The sequence below is a fragment of the Python bivittatus genome, unplaced genomic scaffold, assembly GCF_059951505.1.
Source record: "Python bivittatus isolate LINGU-HERP-01145 unplaced genomic scaffold, Pbiv_v1 ctg000980_np1212, whole genome shotgun sequence".
In the NCBI taxonomy this organism is placed as follows: Eukaryota; Metazoa; Chordata; class Lepidosauria; order Squamata; family Pythonidae; genus Python; species Python bivittatus.
The window spans coordinates 40,240,954-40,260,203 of NW_028277125.1; the positions used below are offsets into that span (position 1 = coordinate 40,240,954).

The following is a 19,250-nucleotide window of genomic DNA, read 5'->3' on the forward strand; positions in this document are numbered from 1 at the left end:
ACTTCTCCCCTCTTTTCCCTACTCTTTTCCGGCTACCTACGTATTTTTTTTCTGCCTGCATCCATCACTCGCTCCATTCCCCACCCATCCCAGTAAGAAATCTAAGACAGTGAACCAAAACTATAATTTTTAAATAATGGCTTCTTACCCCTTCCTTTTAAAATAATTTTAAATTTTCAAATAAAATTTAAGATTCAAGAGTATAAAATACCAAGTTTATTAAAATTTTAACTAAATACTATTTTAAAGAAAATGTAATTATATTTCACTACAGAAAATAAAGATCAACAGCTTTAGTTTAATCTACCAAAAATAGGAAAAAAGTTAATATGCATTATTTTGTATATAGTGTTTTATAATAAAGCTACACTAAGAGTCAAGTGTTATCTGAAGTTTTAATAGCATTTTATGATATTGTTGTTGAACTTGCCTTCCATTGCACATGTAGATTATGAAACTGGAATTTTCTAGATGATAGATACAATGCTTTTTCTGTTAAATTTACAGATTAAGGATTATACCTTCCATTTCATACAATTCTTTATTCCAGATTACACAAAATCGTCCTATTATTTCTTCCATATACGACAGAATAGAAAACACTCCACTGGCATGGGGACCCAAACTTCTTTTTTGTGGCCCTGGAACTCCCAGTAGGGACACTGAAATTCAGCAAGTAATCACCAATGCCTACATGTTCTTCTTTCAGTTTTTGGCAAGAAACTAAAGACAATATTGGATAGAGTTAAATACTGGGGTGAAATCTCAAATGGGAAAAGGGACCATAGATCTTACCCAATTACATCATTATAGTGCTTGTCAGTTGAATGATTGATAGATTGATAGTTGGAAAATTATCTGTTGCCTAGAAATTTTGGCAAAACAATTAATTTCTGGAAACACATTTGCCCTATTCTAGCATAATTATATCTGGAATGCTCAGTATAGGTCCATTTCCGTTAAATCTTGCATTCCACAACATCACTCAAATGGCTGTGTTTGATACAATCCTGCATTCCATCAATGTCATTCAAATGACACTGTGCAATACCTGAAAGAAAACTAGTCAGCACTATGGTTGTAAACTCATTGGGTATCGTGATGTAATGGTAATGGGTGTGTTGAGTATTTGCAGTGAACTGATTCTTTAACAATTCCATTGTGTGTGTCTGTCTCACTGAATCAATCCCAAAGCTTTGGGATAACAATATTTTGGGGACCATTCCAATGATAAAGTCTAGCATAGGTATGTGAAATCCTATGCACAAGGAACCAGCCAAAATATAGACAAAAATGATTTGAACAAAGGTAATCAACAATACTCTCCAATATCTTGCATCCTCCTTCCCTCTTGCCTGATCTAGGTGCGTGTGTTTGTGTGTGGGTGTGTACTGTACATGTAAAATATTTAACAAAAGATGTAAATGGGTGGAGGATAATTTTTTGGTAACCCACACAAACTGTCATTAATTAGTATCTTATCCTGGTTGTTCTCCCAGGCTTTGGAGTAGGGTGGATGGAACCCTTTGTTAGAGGTGTTTGTCATGTTACATATGTTCTGATGTTACTTGTCTGGATTTGCCATTTTGTTTATTTTCCTTGCAGCATTTTTTATTGTACGCACATGTGTTTTTTATACTGCAAGCTGCCTAGAGGAAGTTTGGAGTTGGGCACTGACAAAGTCGAAAGAAAGAAAGAAAGAAAGAAAGAAAGAAAGAAAGAAAGAAAGAAAGAAATAAATAAAGAAAGAAAGAAAGAAAGAAAGAAAGAAAGAAAGAAAGAAAGAAAGAAAGAAAGAAAGAAAGAAAGAAAGAAAGAAAGAAAGAAAGAAAGAAAGAAAGAAAGAAAGAAAGAAAGAAAGAAAGAAAGAAAGAAAGAAAGAAAGAAAGAAAGAAATTCCTCCCTCAACTAACCAAATTGAAAGAAATTGCATTGCATTGCAAAGCAATGTCTCACCCTAATTATGCTGAATCAATAAGTAAGATTTTATTTTAAAGTAGTAACATTGTATAGACGAGTGTTTATCTGTCTATTTAAAATCTAAGTTATTAATAACTTATAATCATGAGGCTTTGGAACATCTAACTGCAAGGATGGAATTACCTTTTAATTCTTATTCACTGCAAAACAAATGCAGTATTTCTGTTAAGTATTAACTGATACAGAATGATGCAAGAATCATTTATTTTAATGCTACTTGAAAGCTTATTCAAGTTCATTTTTATACTAAAGGAAAAGTTTATATGCAAAAATCAATTGCAGCCCCATACTTTGGTGCCTGCTGGTCTGAACTGTAAAGATATCAATAACTATGAATTTGTATCCTTTCTGAACTGCTTTCTGAAAGGTGAAATAAATGACAATCACTTGGAACAGTGATTTTACCTCTTTCCGTTTCTGAAGGAGCAGCTCCAGTCTTTCATTAGCTCTTTTACCAATCATTTTGTTTCTCTCAGCTTCATACTGTCTTTGTGTATTATCCTGATGAATACTCAGGTTTAAGGCAACATTCACAAGAGCAGTCATAAGCTTCATAGCTAGGAAAAATGCACACAAACAAAAATAAGTTATTTTCCATGCCTAAAATAATTTAATTTTCTTTTTTTAAAAAACCCAGGATTGGAATATATTCTCTTCTCTTCCTTGCCCTAAATATTACATTCAGGGTACAGTATTATCAAATAACTAGAGCTAGATGTATTTTGTACTTTATAATATCATATCTCCAGTTACGGAGACAAGATGTCATGGTCTATGGGTATGCATGCTGATCTCTCCAAGATGAAGGGAAGAGATTGGACACATTGGTTTAGTGGTAAACCAGTTTAGTGGTACATCCAAATGTGGCAAATTTGTTCAAACCATGATTTGCCCACAAAGCAAAACCAAATCAAGTTACATTTTTGAAACAATTATTTGCTTTATACTAACTAGAAGCAGAAGTTTCTGATCTACTTGCTTTGAAGTAAAATATGGGTGCTACTTTGCATATAACAATCAGCCAGAATCTATGTAATTACGTCTTACTCACAACAGTATATAAATCAACAGTCAAGAGAAAACCTCCCCCCCCCAAATTCCATAATAATATTAGAACACTGCAGTTCTCTGGTTTATTTACCCACTGTCTGTGGAAGTCCGAGTGAAGATAAATAACATCAATCCTGGCTTATTGTTGTCTGTGAACTAGTTCAGTATGTAATTCTAAAAGCTTATACCTAATAGTTCTCAATCAAAAAACAAACAAATAAACAAAGAAAGTATTTGCTGATATATATTCATTTAACCTGAAGTTCCCATTTGCAATCACTAGTAACAAATTTAAAGATATCAGTCCTCTTCAGGATTCATCATAATCTACCATTTTCTCATTTCTCACCCTCAGTCTTCATACATTCGGCAACCTGTATTTATATGAACAATCTACACAACCTGCATTCCTGCTTTATCCAAGGCTTGGTTTGTGCAGAGAGCTCTATTCAAGTTTAAGGAAAGATGGATACAACTCTCTAAAGCCTCTGACTGCCAGGCATGGAAGAGAGAGAAAGAAGGGGATGGGGCTGCATGTACTTTCTTCTCCTTCTGTCTAATTAAATACAACTATTGTTACTTTACAATCAGATCATCAGCAATTGTTTTCCAGAGTTAATCTAACAATTTTGATGGGGAAAGTAAAATCACTCTTCCCTGGGATATTGGTAAGATTAGAGTCATTCAACGAGTTGGGCAGTGACAAATTTGATATATAAATAAAAACTTAAAAATTCCCTACATAGCAATTATTTTACTTCTGAGAGAAAGAAAGTGAGAGAGAGAGAGAAAAAGAGAAATATATTTCTTTGAATGCAATGGACCAAATTTTCATTTGGACTTCCCCCTGAAACAAAGGACAAGTCCACTTCATCCAAACTAGTTTAGATGAAGCAATTAAATTTAATTATTTTACATTAATTTTTAAAGATCATTCCAATTTATATTATTTGCAGATTGATGTCATCTGTGTTAATTTATGTAATTCATATTACACAAATGACATACAAGGAAGTACTGTACTTTTATATTTAATAGACTTAAGAAGTAACAGACCTCTCCACAAATTGTCATTAAAACGAAGTACGATTGTATATTAAAAAGTTTCTTTCAAGGTTTATTTGTAGAATATCATATCAAGAAATGTAATACAGGACAGGTTTATAAAGAAAGTTATTGATTCAGCTTTACAACTTTTATAGTTCTAGGGAAAAAGAAAGCCAAATAGATTAAAAATAAGTTATGTGCAAAATCTTTTTTGTTGGAGTGATCTTATTCTGCAACACCTTGTTTCCCCAGAACTAGCTGATCCAAGCATTTCTACAAGTATACTGTCTGAAACTGGAACAATTATAAATCCCTTCTGAACAATTCACATATGAAAATATATATTCATATCTCCTGAATAAATTGTCCCAAAGATAATAAAAATCAGTAATAATATACAAATTTATCACAATGTAAACATGCATTATTCTGTATGCTTTGTCTTTAAAATGTACCTACCAGCAAGTGTACTGGTATGTCTGAAAGCTCGAACCTGCGAATCTGACAAACCAGTCAGAAGTGAGATCACTGTGTCCATCATGTATTCATCATAGATGATGCTATATTGACATTGTCGTATTAGTACTCCTATGAATTCACAAAAATTTGATCTGAACTTTTTCCACTGTGGCCCAGGCATGGTAAGTGGATAGTCGCCACTGTCCTAAGGGAAGACCAAATGCACATACTATATTTAAAAAACATGCTTAAGTTTTAATCAGCTTGTCTTCTAACTAAAATATGAAGTTTTAGCATGGTTTATATTTTATCTGAATGACCAAAAACTTGGTAATTTCAAATAAATGTACATTGTACTGATAATCAAGAAAACAAAAGTGATGAACATGTCATACATGAGGCCTTTTTTTAAACAAAGAGACATGTGGAGAAATATGCAAAACATTATTTGATGAAACAGTCAGTTTCTGGGGGGTCTGTGTCCAGAACAAAACATGCTTCTCTGGGTGTGAAATTTATGTTTCAGGTAGAAGTATTTCAGGATGGGGAAAGCAGGAAATGGCAATGCCATCACCAACAGCAAAGGAAACAGAGAAAGGAAGGCAGTGGAAAGGTTGGGGAAGGACAAGTGAGCTAACTGGATATGCTATGTTTGACTTCAAGGGTGGAGTTGTCAAGGGGCTTAAGGGAGCATCTATGTCACACCATCCCAACCCTTGAATTCAAGCATGGCATATCCAACCAGTCTACCTGTCCCTCCTTCTGATCTTCCCAGCACTGCTGGGATATGCTGCTGTTGAATTGAAGGGTGGTGGTACTGTAAATTATTTTAAATATATATTAATTCTATAAATAACTAAAGAAGTTAAAGCAGCTAAGAGGAGGTACAGAAACAAAGACACTAGAAGACTGGTGGGCATATAGGTACACAGGTCAGGCGAAGGAGAAAGGGAAAGCCCATCAAACTTATCCTTCATGCTTTGAATGACCTCTGTAGGGTTTTTTGGGGCTGGGGGCTGGCTGAAGCTTAGAGCAACCAAAATGTTGGAGGTTTTGGCTTGGCTAAATTGCAATCTGAACTACAATGTGTTGTCTTCAAGCTCAAAACAAAAATGTCCTGTTTTTTGCATATCCTCCTTGCGGGGGGGGGGGGAGACAAGATAGAAATAATATTTCCAATTCAATTATATTGTATTATATATGATCTTTTGATTTTTATATCCAACCATAGTTTCATTGTCTAATGCTGTTTTTATGATTTCCAAGAGCTCAGTTATTTTATCTTTTAAGCGTCAGGTGAAAGACTTGAAATGCCTCTATATTTTAGTTGGTTATATAACTGCAATACACTCTACATGAAGTGCTATACAGGCCATAGGGCTTCAATTAGCCAGAATGCAATGGGCCAGTTAGTAGCTGGCATTTGTTGCTAAGAGCATATTTTACCTGTGCTCCAGGCACTGCATTGGCTTCTATCAGCTTCTGAATGCAATTCAAAGCACTGATTGTTACCTATAAAGTCCTATGGGGCTCAATGAAAGGATAATTGTGGGACCATTTTCATCAACTGAAATTGTTCCAACTGATTTATATGTCCTGGAAAAAAATGTTGGCAATTCCTCATTTCCATAAGGTATGGGGGGTAGAGGCCTGTATGCAATGCTGTTTAGGAACAGTATTTATTTTGTGAAATAGCCTTCCTGCAGAAATTTGATCTGCCCCCAGCCTTTTGAAAACTGAATTATTCTGAAGGGCCTATGGTAAATAGGATTCCTTGTTGGTTTATATACGGTTTTATGTTTTGAAATTTATTTTCACTTATTTTAATTGTATCATGGATATTTAAGTATAGATTTAATTACTGTTATCTGCTAAGAGTCTCCCAACTGTAGCTGGTATAGATTTGATTAAATAAATAAACAAGTACTAAAAGATTTACTACAGGTAGTCCTCATTTAGTGACCACAATTGGGACTGGCAACTCAGTTGTTAAGCAAAATGGTCACTAAGTGAAACTATGACTGTGCTTATGATCTTACTTCAGCTTTCCTTTGCTTTATAGGCTGTGAAGGTCATAAATGCGAGGATTGGTAATAAAGTTACTTTTTCATCAATGTTGTAACTCCGAACAGTCACTAAACAGGGCAACTGCTAAATGAGGACTATCTGTATTTGGAAAAAAAATGAGTTCTACTTCTGGGATTTGTATTGTATTTCATCTATTTTGAGATAAACTTATTTCCACCATAGAGGTATTTAAATAGAAACTAGATGTCAAACAAGCTGTATTTTGATGTACGATACCACAAAGTAGTAAAGTAATCTGTATACTTCTGTGCAACCCTGTGATTTGAAATTTGACATAGTCCATACTCTCTAAACTCATATTTGTTATAAACAACATTGGTTGTTAGCACAAAAAAGATGCTTTAAAACTCGTGTAAAATATTGTTCACAATTTAACTCCCAAGTGACATGGATTTGAGTCCTGAATCTGGAATCTGAATATGTCATTTGGGATCATAAAAAGCCAAAATAATAAAGTAGCATTTAGTAGAATCATGTGCATTATTTGGCATTCCTCAACTCCTGTGTAAAAAGAACAAACTTCAATGAATTAATATTTACTGGTGACTTCATATACAAGTACATGTAATATTCTTAGCAAGAATACAGAAATATTTTGCCATTGCTTTCTTCCAGGATGTTTTCTTTTTTCTTTTGACTGCCCACTCTAACCTATAGCCCTCTTACTTCTTAGCATCCCATCTGGTACTCATCAGGTCTGTAGAAGGTCTAAGAAGCAGTAAAGTGAGACAGAGGAATTGAGTTTAATTAACTTTCTTGCATTTAGTGCTAACAACAAGAAAACTCCATCAACATGGAAAGCATATTTCTAAAATGTATGTTCCAAACCAAATTAATATTTTTAATTTTATATTTTATTTTATATTATTTTTAATTATGATGCAGAAAATTAATTGTTGGGGGGCAAAAAGGAAGTAAGCAGACAAGATTGTCATTCCATTTTTTATATGAAAATGTATTTGAAAGTTTATTTCATTAGACTAGATATTTCTGACATCTAATAGTACACTGTATCTGGGCGTTTGGGGTTATTTACATTTTAGTTTGGGACATAAGTAGAGTTAAGTATCATGCAGTAGTAATAGAAAAGAGGATTGTATATGTGAATATTGAGAAATTTCCCACAAAATATAGTTTTCACCTTTAAAATTCACAATGTACTAGAACTTCTTTATATGCCTATACTAAACTATCTGACATCTAGAGATATTTTATTTTAGCCTGCTCATGACAAAAAATTGTACCACAGAATTTTCTATCCCTTTCTATGCTGCATGTGTGTATATGTGCACATCCCCCATACTTTTGCTGAACTTGCATTCTTTATACAGATTATTGAATTCAGCAACTTTTTAAACAAACAAAAAGAAAATGGTTCTATTTCTTAAGGTATCCACTTTATCAATGCATATGGTATTTCACAAAAAACATATCTGATAGTTTCTCATCATATGAACTACAGATAGAAACATGAAAACAATAGAATATGTAAGTTTAATTGCTTCATCTCCCATTCCTGGACTAGAGAAGTTGTTCCAAAAGCTTTCTGAAGAAGGTAAATTTGAGGAGAGATTTAATACTGGTCAATGACTGTAATAAAGATTTCTTTAAAGAGAGGATTTTTATTTTTAGGGAAGGAAGTATATTATATGCTCTGAGAAGAAGTTGGGACAGATGGGACAGAAAAGGGAAAATTACAAAATCATTGTAAGTTAATAGGAGACCTTCCAATACCTGAACCATGGATTCAAATTAGTTAATTTCACAAGAAAAAATATAGTAAAGTACAAGAGAAGAAAAACAGTGGGGTAGGTGGCCACAGAAAAGCTTATCAGAATCTGGTAGGGAATAGTCAATATTAGGATTAAGGAGATGTCATCATTCGGTAAAAACAGCGAAATGGTTAAATTTGTTTGGAAAAAGAACGCTGGATAGATATTAGGGCTTAAAGCTCTTCAGACCTGAGCATAAAAAAAATCTCTTTGGAGTATGCCAGAGCAATTATGTAGTACCTATCTGCATATATTTAAATAAAGTGTGACTTTTCCTGTGATCATGTGTGAACTGTGGAGAGCAGCTGCATAATCCCAGGAAAAGACATGGCTTTTTAAAATATTTGCAAACAGGTGCTATGTAAGTATCTCCATGTGCTCTGAAGCACCAATTTATGCTCAAATTGGAAGCAAAGTACTGCCTGAACAGGAAGGGGTAGATCATAAGAAAATGGAAAATCAGATACAAGACTATAATAGTGAAGAATAGGATGACAAGGGTAAGATTCCCAATTTTTGCCAAAGAAAGAGAGAGAAAAAACGCTACATTTAGAAATACTATTAAGGGAGAAAAAATATATGGTGATTAGCAGAGTTTTTGAATTGGGAAGGAAAAAGAGACAAAAAGTTCATGCCTGATCAAATAGGTGACAATGACAAATGACTAATAGTCAGTGGCCAAGTATAGTCAACAAGTAGAGTGATCAGTGATGTTTGGCCTTGGACATGTGAGCTTCAGACAACTCTGAAACTTTCAGTCAAATTTATCAGAGAAGCATTTAAAGTTAAGAAACTGCATGAGAGAGATGTAAAATTGAATGTTATCAGTATATAAAATATTTAAAACTGTGGGTTATGATTAGGTTACCCAGGAAAAACCTGTCTGGATGTGTGTGTGGATTGCTTTATTTAGTTCTACATCATACTCCTCAAATACTCCAGAATTGTTGATAACAATGTTGAAACAATAAATAATATTTTCATAAATAAAACCAATATTTTATCAACACAAAGAACAAATCAGCAACACAGAAAAAGGAATAACAGTAAACGACCAGATACAAAAAGGCATCAAGAGATGGAACAGAAGAATTATCTTCAGTGGGATATTGAAAGAGGAATGATACAGATAGGAATAAACTGTATTCTAATGGTTCCAGTAAGATACCAAACTGGAATCTACTGAACAACCCACTATAGTTTTATAGCCTACAGCACTTAATTTTTGCCAAATTTCCCAAGTCTACTACAAGCAAGCAATTCAACTTCCCCATAAGAAATCGGTGCTTTGGGACTAGCCTTTCCAATGACTGCTTGAAGATGGGAGAAGCCTGTGTCAGGAAACTAAAAAGAAGTTAGCAATAAAAGAGAGAATGAACAGCTGGACCACCACCTGCTTTAGCCCCATGAAGAGTCGGACACGACTTAACGACTGAACAACAACAACAACAACCACTGGCATATGTCATCCAACAGATGACACTCCTGAAATAAAATCCTTGATGGAACAAAACTTGCCCACCTCTGTAACAGAACAAGAAGGTAGTATTTGATGTATTATCCTACAAAATATGCACTTTAGTCTTTTAGGATATGGGAAGTGCCTCAATGGGCTGTTTTAAAAACAAATTTTAAAACAGCAGGAGGAGTTTCTTTAAGATAGGGCAAAAGTAAGTTTTGATGATTGGTGGCAGAGGTATAGAAATGTCATAAAGTGCTTCTATCAAAACAAAAACTATAAGGGCCTTAATACAATCTATGTATGCTTACTGAAAAATAAATGGCTCTTTACACTTAAGCTAGCCATACATAAATTAATGAGACTATATTAAATCTTACACATTAAATCATTAAAGATATTTTCATAATATTTGAATTAATTTGGGTTCATAAATTGCAGCTTATTCTATAAGAAAATACTGCAAGTATGGTAGAATAAATACAATACAAATTCTCTTCTGTAAACCGCCCAGAGTCACTTTTTAACAAGATGGGCGGTGACAAATTTGATATATAAATAAAAAAATAAACCCAATATGTAGCCTACAATTTTAATTACAGAGCTCCTTGATGTATTCTTTAATTGCTATCAGGTCTTTATTTCTCCAAAACAATGCCTGAATTTTTTTCCCCACGCCCATTCCTAAATTTTGTTCCTCTTTTAAGTATTTTACAAAAAAATATTTCTATTGCCAGGGTGCAATCCAGGCAAAGTAAAACAAGCTTAATTTCAAACCATTTCAAAAAATAATGAAATCTATGTTTAAAACTTTGTCACTGAAGTCAGTTTGACTTCAAAGTTCTGTGCCAGTGCAATACATCTGGATAACTATTGCTTCCATCTCTTAAGAGTCCACTCCTTTTTCTTTTTTTACCGACAAGGATATGTAATTACGTTTTCATACAATATAACTTCTTAAATAATTAGACCACATAATCAGACTAAAGCTCTCTTTATGTCCAATTTTACTTAAGCTTAAAACATATTTTGTGTATGTCCAGTACTATACCTCATCAAATTCTTCAGTCATTTTCCTGATAATTTCTGCATTTTGCATGTTTCTAAACATTTCAATCCGCACAGTGCCTGAAATAAAGTAAGCAAGCATAAATATGTTTTATTATATTTAAAGACATCTTTATTTTGAAAATTCTGAGCACACACAAAGACGTTAAAGGACATAATGGCAAATGAGTATGCATACAGGATTTTCTTTCCTTATTTACATCTAGCAGCCAATTATAAAATTGTTATAATTACGTTATTGGTCTGTTTTTCTAGAATAGATTTTTGATGTGTGCTTCTCTTAGATATTAGATACTAGTAGGACACTAGGACACATCATCTGCCTATTTATTCTCTATACAGGCATTAGAAAGATCAGATTTTGTTTACCTTCAGTCATGTTTCAGGAAAATTAAACTTCTTTGCGTGACTGGGCTTATAATGGAAGGAAATAAAATATGAAGGATGCTAGTTTAAAATATTGTTTGAACTTGAACTTACAATGTTCTAATTTGGAAAGAACTTTTGTATACTGTAAACAGAACATCTGAAAACTTTTTAACTGAGAGAATGAGTGCCCAAAACAAACCAGGTAATACAAAGAGCTATTTTTAGTGTTCCAAACTCAGAATACCCTGTACTCCTGGTATCCCAACATAGCAACTTGGGAAGCAAAACTTGCCTGTAGACAACTCTTTCAAGTTATGTTTATCCAACATGTCCTAAGTGCCTGTCAATACACTACACATAACCCTCTTCTTTACCTTTATGGGATAAGGGCAAGAGCATATTGGCTTGCAAAGCAGACTTTAGATTAAAGATCCTAGCTTGCATAAAAAAGTATACACATGGTGGGGTAAATGTCCCAAACTGACCAATATTGTTCTCACCATTAATAGGGAATGCTCTATGTGGCCCAAGCATGAATAAAGCTGGTAATTTAGTCTACTAATTTTTATATTTTATGATGAATTATGTAAACATTTCAATTGACTAAGACCATGTGTGATTGGGGAGAAGTGGTCCCACAAATAATCTGGCCCCATACTATGGAGAGTTTTATAGGTAACCACCAGCACTTTGAATTGAGGCATATTGGCAACCTATGCAGCTCACAGAGCACAGGTGTAACATGCACAGATCAAGAAGTGCCCATAACTACCTACACTGCCGCACTTTGTACCAACTGCAGCTTTTGGATATTTTTCAATAGTAGCCTTATGTAAAGCCTAATGCAGTAGTCATGCGGGAGGTGATTAAGACATGAGTGACAGTGAGCAGAGCCTCCTGGTCCAGGAAAGGGCACAATTGACACACAACACAAAACTGTGCAAAGGCTCTCCTGGTCATCTGTCAGTACTGATGAGGTATCATCAATATGCTGATGATACCCAGTTGTACATCTCTGCCCTCATCCAAGTGAATCCTAATTTCTAGAGGCTGTGAAATCTGAATAGGGAAGAACAGGTTTAACCCTACCAAGACTGAATGGTTATGGGTTATGGGTCCCTCGGATCTAAGATTGGAGTGTTTCCATCTTTGGTTCTGGACAGGGTGGCGCTGCCTCATTCAGACTTGATATGCAATCTGTGGATCTTCCTGGACTCACAGCTTCTGCTCAAAGAGCAGGTAGCAGCTTGGCCAGGGGGCCTTTGTACAACTGTGTCTTGTGTGCCAGTTGCGCTCATTCCTGGACCATGCCTTAGTAACCTCCTGATTGAACTATTGCAATGCATTCTACACTAGCCTGCCCTTGAAGACTATCTGGAAGTTTCAGTCGATCCAGAATGCAACAACCTAAGACATTGCTACTCCCTGAGCTGCACTGGCTCTCAATAGGCTTCCGGGTGTGGTTCAAGGTGGTAGTTATAATCTTTAAAGCGCTACATGGCATAGGACTACGTTACTTGTGGGACTGCCTTCTCCCAAGGACTTCTGACTGCCCTACATGCTCCCACGGGGGTTCCTTCTTTAGAACTTGGCATCTCATGGGACCTAGGAAACATGCCTTTTCAGTGACTGCCCGTGCTCTGGAGTGACCTGCTCTCTGATATACAACAGACCCCAACTCTGTTTCCCTTTAGAAAAGCCATTAAGACCTGGCTTTTTCTCCAGATGTTTGGGTCCAGTTGAGTGGAGTCCCCTTTTCATTGTTTAATTATTATGTTTGCTCACCATTTTATATGTTATATATTGGGTAGGGTTTTTAATGTTGTGTGTGGGGGGGTGTTGCTTGTTTTTGCTGTATCCTTTTGTCACATTGTTTCAGTTGGGTGGCCCTATAAATGCATTAAATAAATAGCATTAGAGGTTAGATTAAACCCCCAATGAAATCAATGGAAAGTGGATGTATGGAAAGGATATAGAACTGCTTGAGTTAAGTGAAAACATTTTTGTGCAATAAATTATACTGTGAAATTATTTATTTATTTCTTTAGCAAACTTATATGGTTGCCCATCTTAATCAAATAATTCTGTGTGGCTAAGAGAGGATAAAAATAAAAACATGATAAAAATTGTAAAAAGAATAAAATTATGATAATAAGAAGTACAAAAAAGGATTTTTGGTGCAATGTTGAAGTGAAAGAGACTGTGGATATATAAAAGAGAATGCTGATAAAAATGAATATGATAAAAATATACTACATAATGGGTATATAAGATAGCTACAAAGAATGTAGAGAATGAGACTATCCATTGTTTATAAGGAATGTTTATGATGATGTTAGAGGTTTGTTACTAAATATCTGAGAACCTTGGTATGCAGAGGATACTGTGTAGTTGGCTGAGAATGATTTATAGGGAACTTTGTGTGCCCTGTACAACAAGGATATGGATTGGATATGCATACACTGCAGAAAGGATACTGAAGGCTGTGGTTATTGTGCACTTTATTTCCTCTATCGAACATGATCGCAAAATATGGCAAATCAGAGCAAGTAGACAAATATATGTCCCTGGTACAATGTTTACCAATGATGGGGAAATGAAGAAATTTTAAGATGTGAAAATGCTGGCAGAAAGATAGTAAATCCGTTTGTCAAGAGAAGCAAAAATAACTGCATGTGATTCCAATCAATTTGTTATATTGAAGTGAGAGATGGGAATGTCAAGAGAAGCAAAAATGCACTGACAATTGCTTGAGAAGTGTTTAGTAACAAAATAAGAGATATAGTTGGGAATAAATGGTACTAAATAAATGAGGAAAAGGAACTAGAGCTTGCAAGGAAAACTAACACATCAAGAAGAGTTGGGTTAATCTTTTTTGGCTGTCAGCAGAAAAAAAAAGGTGTAAACAAATATGGTTTCACTGGTAACAGAGGGTAGGATAATCCTGATAGGATTGTAACAGGTGACTGGAAGAGAGAATAATAAGTGTCAAAATTCTGTAACAAATTATTAAAAAATAGTTTTGTGAGCAAAGAATGCGCTGCTCACAGGAACCAGCATGGGTTTCTGAAAAACGAATCATGCCGGATCAACCTAATATTTTTTGATGGGGTGACCAGTTTAGTAGACCATGACAAGGTAACGGACATAACATACCTTGACTTCAGTAAAGTATTTGAGAGTTTTCATGAGATTCTAGTAGGCTGGATTATACTACCATTAGATGAATACAGAGCTGGCTGAACAATCATACCACCAAATGACTGTCTATGAATGGCTCTGCAGGGTTCTATTCTAGGCTGAATGATGTTCAACATATTTATACATGATTTGGATGAGGGGCAGGAAAATATGATTATATAATTTGCAGATGATACAGTGATGGGGGGATAGTAGACACCTAACAGAACAGTATCAGGAGGTTGTTGACAAGTTATAATACTGGGAAAAAATCAGCAAGATTAATTTCAGCAGGGACAAATTAAAAAATGAAGGGCATGAGTATAGGACAGAGGTTCATAGTGGGTAGCAATACATGTGAAAAAGTTCAGGGTGTCTTGGTGAATCACAAGCTGAATATGAGCCTACAATGTGATGCAACCACCCCAAAAAAACAACAACTTTAGGTTGCATTAACAAAAGTCATATGTTGAGATGAAGAAAAACAGCCATTCCTCTCTTTCCTTGGTCAGAATGCACTGAAAATACTGCATCCAGTTCTGGGTGCCATATTTAGGAAGGAACAGATAATCTTCAAGGTACCTTCCAACCTTTAGCCTGTGACTACAAAAGAAGTACACTGCAGTGGCATGGTCATATAGAGAATGAATGAGGATCACATAAAAAAACAAACACATGAGTGAATGGGGTTGAGAAGAAAAGGAAAATTTTTAAAAAGTTATGGTTGGAACTGATGAGATCCTTAATAAGAGAGGTGAGACATTTAAAGAACAAAAGGCAATGTATGAATCAAGGTATAACCAGGGTGAAAGCAAAGATGGTTTGCAAAGATAAAAATGATATTAAGAGATATAGTGAATGTTGTAGATGTAAACTAGATTTGGGTATATTTCCTTTCCTTCTCTTTCCATTTCTCTTATCTCTTGCCACCTAGCTATAAGTAAGGTGTAGATTCATCCTTCCAGTGCTAACTTCTATGTACAAAAGATCAGCAGTTGTTGATGTCTTCATAGGTTCAAAATGCAGGGGATAGAGGATGCAGAAAGCATGCATTCTTAATCAGCAAAGTTTCATCAAAACTTACGTTAACAGTTCTGGGCCTTCAGGTTATATTGCAATTCCTTTCTTTATCTTGGTATAAAATTTCTATCAAATATTCTCAACTTATACATTTGAATATATCCCTTATTTTTATGCAAATAAAAAAAGATCTAGACAGTCTAGGGTTTTTAAGAAGAATGTAATCCAAAGTTGATTTACATTTTCAGTTTTTATCTTTGTTTTTATAGATTGTTGTGAGCTGCAATGTGAATCATTATGAGGTAGGCAACCATATAAGTCCTGTAAATAAATAAGTATGTAAGTATGTAAGTATGTAAGTAAGTAAGTAAGTAAGTAAGTAACTAACTTACTTACTTTTGGCTTAGTCAATACACAAGTAGGATAAATGAGTAAGTCATAGTTCATTTTAAGGTAGTATACCACAGTTGAAATCACAGATACTACTAGCTTACTGAATGCAATGGCTATACAAGTGGTAAAAAGGAGAAGTAGTAGTAGCTGTTTATTGGCTTGTTCCTGGTTTCTTTAAGAGCCATACCAAAACCACTAACTAATCCATGGAGAAGCAAGACAAGAGTACATGAAAAAAGGAAAAGAAAATAAATAGGGATTTGGCCAAAAGAGCCATGCTCCTTTTACTGCCACTAGCTTACAGTATTTTAACAAAGCATAGTTAAAACAAATACTTTACTGCAGGGATGTGAAAACTGCCCTCCAAATGTTGCTGAACTGCAGCAGCTAGCATGTTCCATTACTGGCCATGCTTGTTTGGGCTCTTGGGAGATAACAGTTCATTGATCTCTGGAGGGCCAAAGGATCCCCAAAAGTCAATTGTATAGAAGAATGTTACTATGATTATATGACAACTAGTTTTTTTAAAAATATGTTTAAAAATTAAGTTTATTTAGTTTCAGTATTCTCCTGTATATTACATTGGAATTGGTTGATGAAGCTTTTCCAAAGTTATTTTCTTTGCAATCAGATTTGCATTTTGGATAAAAGGCCATCCTAGACAAATTTCCTCAGAACATGAGCTCAGATGTATACATACGTGTTACAAGAAGCTGTATTCTTTGCAACTTCTCATTTCCAGAGACAATATTAATTTTTGAGTAAGCTTGCAGAACTAATTGTGAGGTTAATTTACCTCAGTGAAACTACTTTTATTCTATGTTATATTAAATAATATTATGACAGTTATTAGTCTGGAAATACGATATACCAGAAATAAGGGCAAGTGAAGAAAGAGACCATGAAACTAAATATACACTGATTTGTTTCTAACAGAAAAGATTAAGAAGCAAGTTCAAATGACCAGGCAGAGATGGCAGAGGCACTGTAGAGAAAATTTAACAAAAGACATTAAGATGGATTTATGGGAAAATTTGTTAAAAATTTTCCAGATTTTGTACATTTGGTCTTACTTTGGTCTTACCACATTTATTTATTTATTATATATTACATTACATTACATTACATTACATTAATATATATGTATGTATGTATATAAAAAGCCTATTGCCAGAATTAAAGGAAGAATTTTTACCAATCATCATTTGAAATATTGAATATAAATTAACATGTTTACATTAATCCTAGTTCATTATTTAGAGTCAAAGGCTGCAACAAATTTTAACATAAAGATTTATCTGCATTTCAAAGCCACAGCAGCACCATGATCTTTTCTTACATTTAACAATTGTCCTAATTTTAGATACCCTTCATATCAGCATAAACAATATGGTTCCAGAACAGAATGTGAAAGGACATGTTGAGTTTTGTATTAGAAATTATTGAGTCTTAGGTCATAATTTCTGGAAGATTAATAGTATACTACTTTTTAAAAAAAATGTCTTTCAATTTTAGAAAGTATGGATAAAATCAACACAAGTGTTTTCCTTCACCCATGTGCTTCAAATTCTGTCATTGTGTTTCACTTATTTTATTGCACAGGCATCTTTTAGATTCTTGCAGCATAATCATTTTTTAACTGTAAACAAGAAGTTTTCTAATTCACATTGTACATGTAAAGAATACACAGAACCAGAGCAGTTTTATAACATTTTTTTATAATATGCAGTTTTATTAGCATATTAGCATATTAGCAGTTTTATCCATTTTACCTCGGCATCCTGAACAGTGGATGAAGAAGTTGATTAAATCCAGAAGTGCTATATCCCTGTCTTGCTTATACAATTCAATCCAGTCATCTACCACCGACTGTCAATAAAAGAGAAGGAACAGTCAGATATTCATTGCAGATTTTTAATGGAAAGACAGAATTCAATGCTTCATCGTACTGCATATAAATAAGTCAACTTTCTCCAGTGATTTCAAATATGTGTTAAATAGCATGTTGTGATTAATGGAATTAATATATTATAGACAAACACCCAGGTGTAGAGTAGGAGTCCGTTACCACAATCTTCTGAAAACACTCATCTGAGTAGGAACAGAAATGCCATAAAATAGTACCTTCAAGACTGTCAGGTTTAGCCCAAAGAACTCCAAGAGACAATACAAATCCAGTTCTACTGTGTTTATTAGCTACAACCTCTATACAGAAAATCTCCCCAGACTGAAACCTAGCTCCCAAGCCAGCCAGCCACAACACCGTGAATTCCTCAGGGAGGTGCCAGCCTCATCCTCTTGATCTTCCCATGCTCCTCTGGTGAACTAAGAACACGCTTATCTCCCTGAGCCTTCATAATTCCATTCCATCACAAAGACTCTTCTATACCAATGCATTTCAGAAGGATACCATACTTTACTAGTTAATGGTTCTTTTGAAGTCAGTTTACCTAAGCTATACTAGATTTTATGTGCTTAGCAATACTAGATTCCCCCTAGAGTTAACCAAGAGTTTCAGATAAACATAGTTGGCAACTTCTTATGGTTAGGTGTCAGCCCCTCTAAGTAGATCATACTAATAAATCATCTCCAGAGGAAGGCTAAAATTACTTTTATTGAGATTAGTTATAACAACAGAATCTTGCAAGTCTGAATGTGCTATACCTTCTCCTTATAGTTCAGTTTAGGGAGGCATCTGTCTGAGCCACTTCCGAATGTTATGTGGCCGTTCTGGATTTAAAAAATACTTCAGCTACATTTGCCAAGGCAACAGTTTCTGCGTATGTCTGTCAAGGTTATCTTCCTTACTCTCTACACTAGAAGAAACTTGATCTTCAGATCTTCTTCTCTTTAAAAAATTCTGTACAAGGTAGACTGATCTATAGAAGCCTGGTCCTTCTCTATCTTTGGTGATCTTTCTTTTACCCAGGAACCCTCTTTAGTGGTCTTCAATCTATCTGTGTTTCTTCAGCATCTAGAACTGCCAAAATCCAGCTTGGTTTGCCAGCCATCATCTCCATCAACACGACCATAATCTTCCTCTCCAACTCCCACCAAAGCTTCTTTTCTGCCAGTTCCCTAGCCCATTTCAATTTTCTCCCCCACTCTATTGAGACTCTGAAGGTATGTGGGAAAAAATGTATCTGTTTTCTCCAAGTCTTTTCTCAGTCCATGTTTATCACCTCCAAGCACAGCTTTTATGACTGGGAGATCATGTAGCAGGACAGCAAAATGTTTATTTGCTGCAGAGGAAATCAGAGACAGCCCTGAAGAAAGTATATGGTAGCTGTTAGAAAAACATTAGCTTATCCCAGAAGACAGGATGAGGTGAGGAAGAAACAAGATTGGCCTGCCTTGACTGTCTT

At 34.8% G+C, this 19,250-nt stretch overlaps 1 protein-coding gene across 8 annotated transcripts in view; it reads right to left on the reverse strand.

Moving 5' to 3' along the window:
• Positions 1–19,250, reverse strand: part of STAG1 (STAG1 cohesin complex component) — a 205,397-nt gene that overhangs the window by 68,590 nt on the left and 117,557 nt on the right. For all 8 annotated transcript variants that reach the window (XM_088132685.1, XM_088132686.1, XM_088132684.1 and 5 more), the window contains 4 exons: positions 17,658–17,754; positions 10,907–10,983; positions 4,537–4,741; positions 2,386–2,537 (listed from right to left, as the gene is read on the reverse strand). In XM_088132685.1, the coding sequence (XP_087988811.1) occupies positions 2,386–2,537; positions 4,537–4,741; positions 10,907–10,983; positions 17,658–17,754 (531 nt within the window). The remainder of the gene's footprint in view (positions 1–2,385; positions 2,538–4,536; positions 4,742–10,906; positions 10,984–17,657; positions 17,755–19,250) is intronic.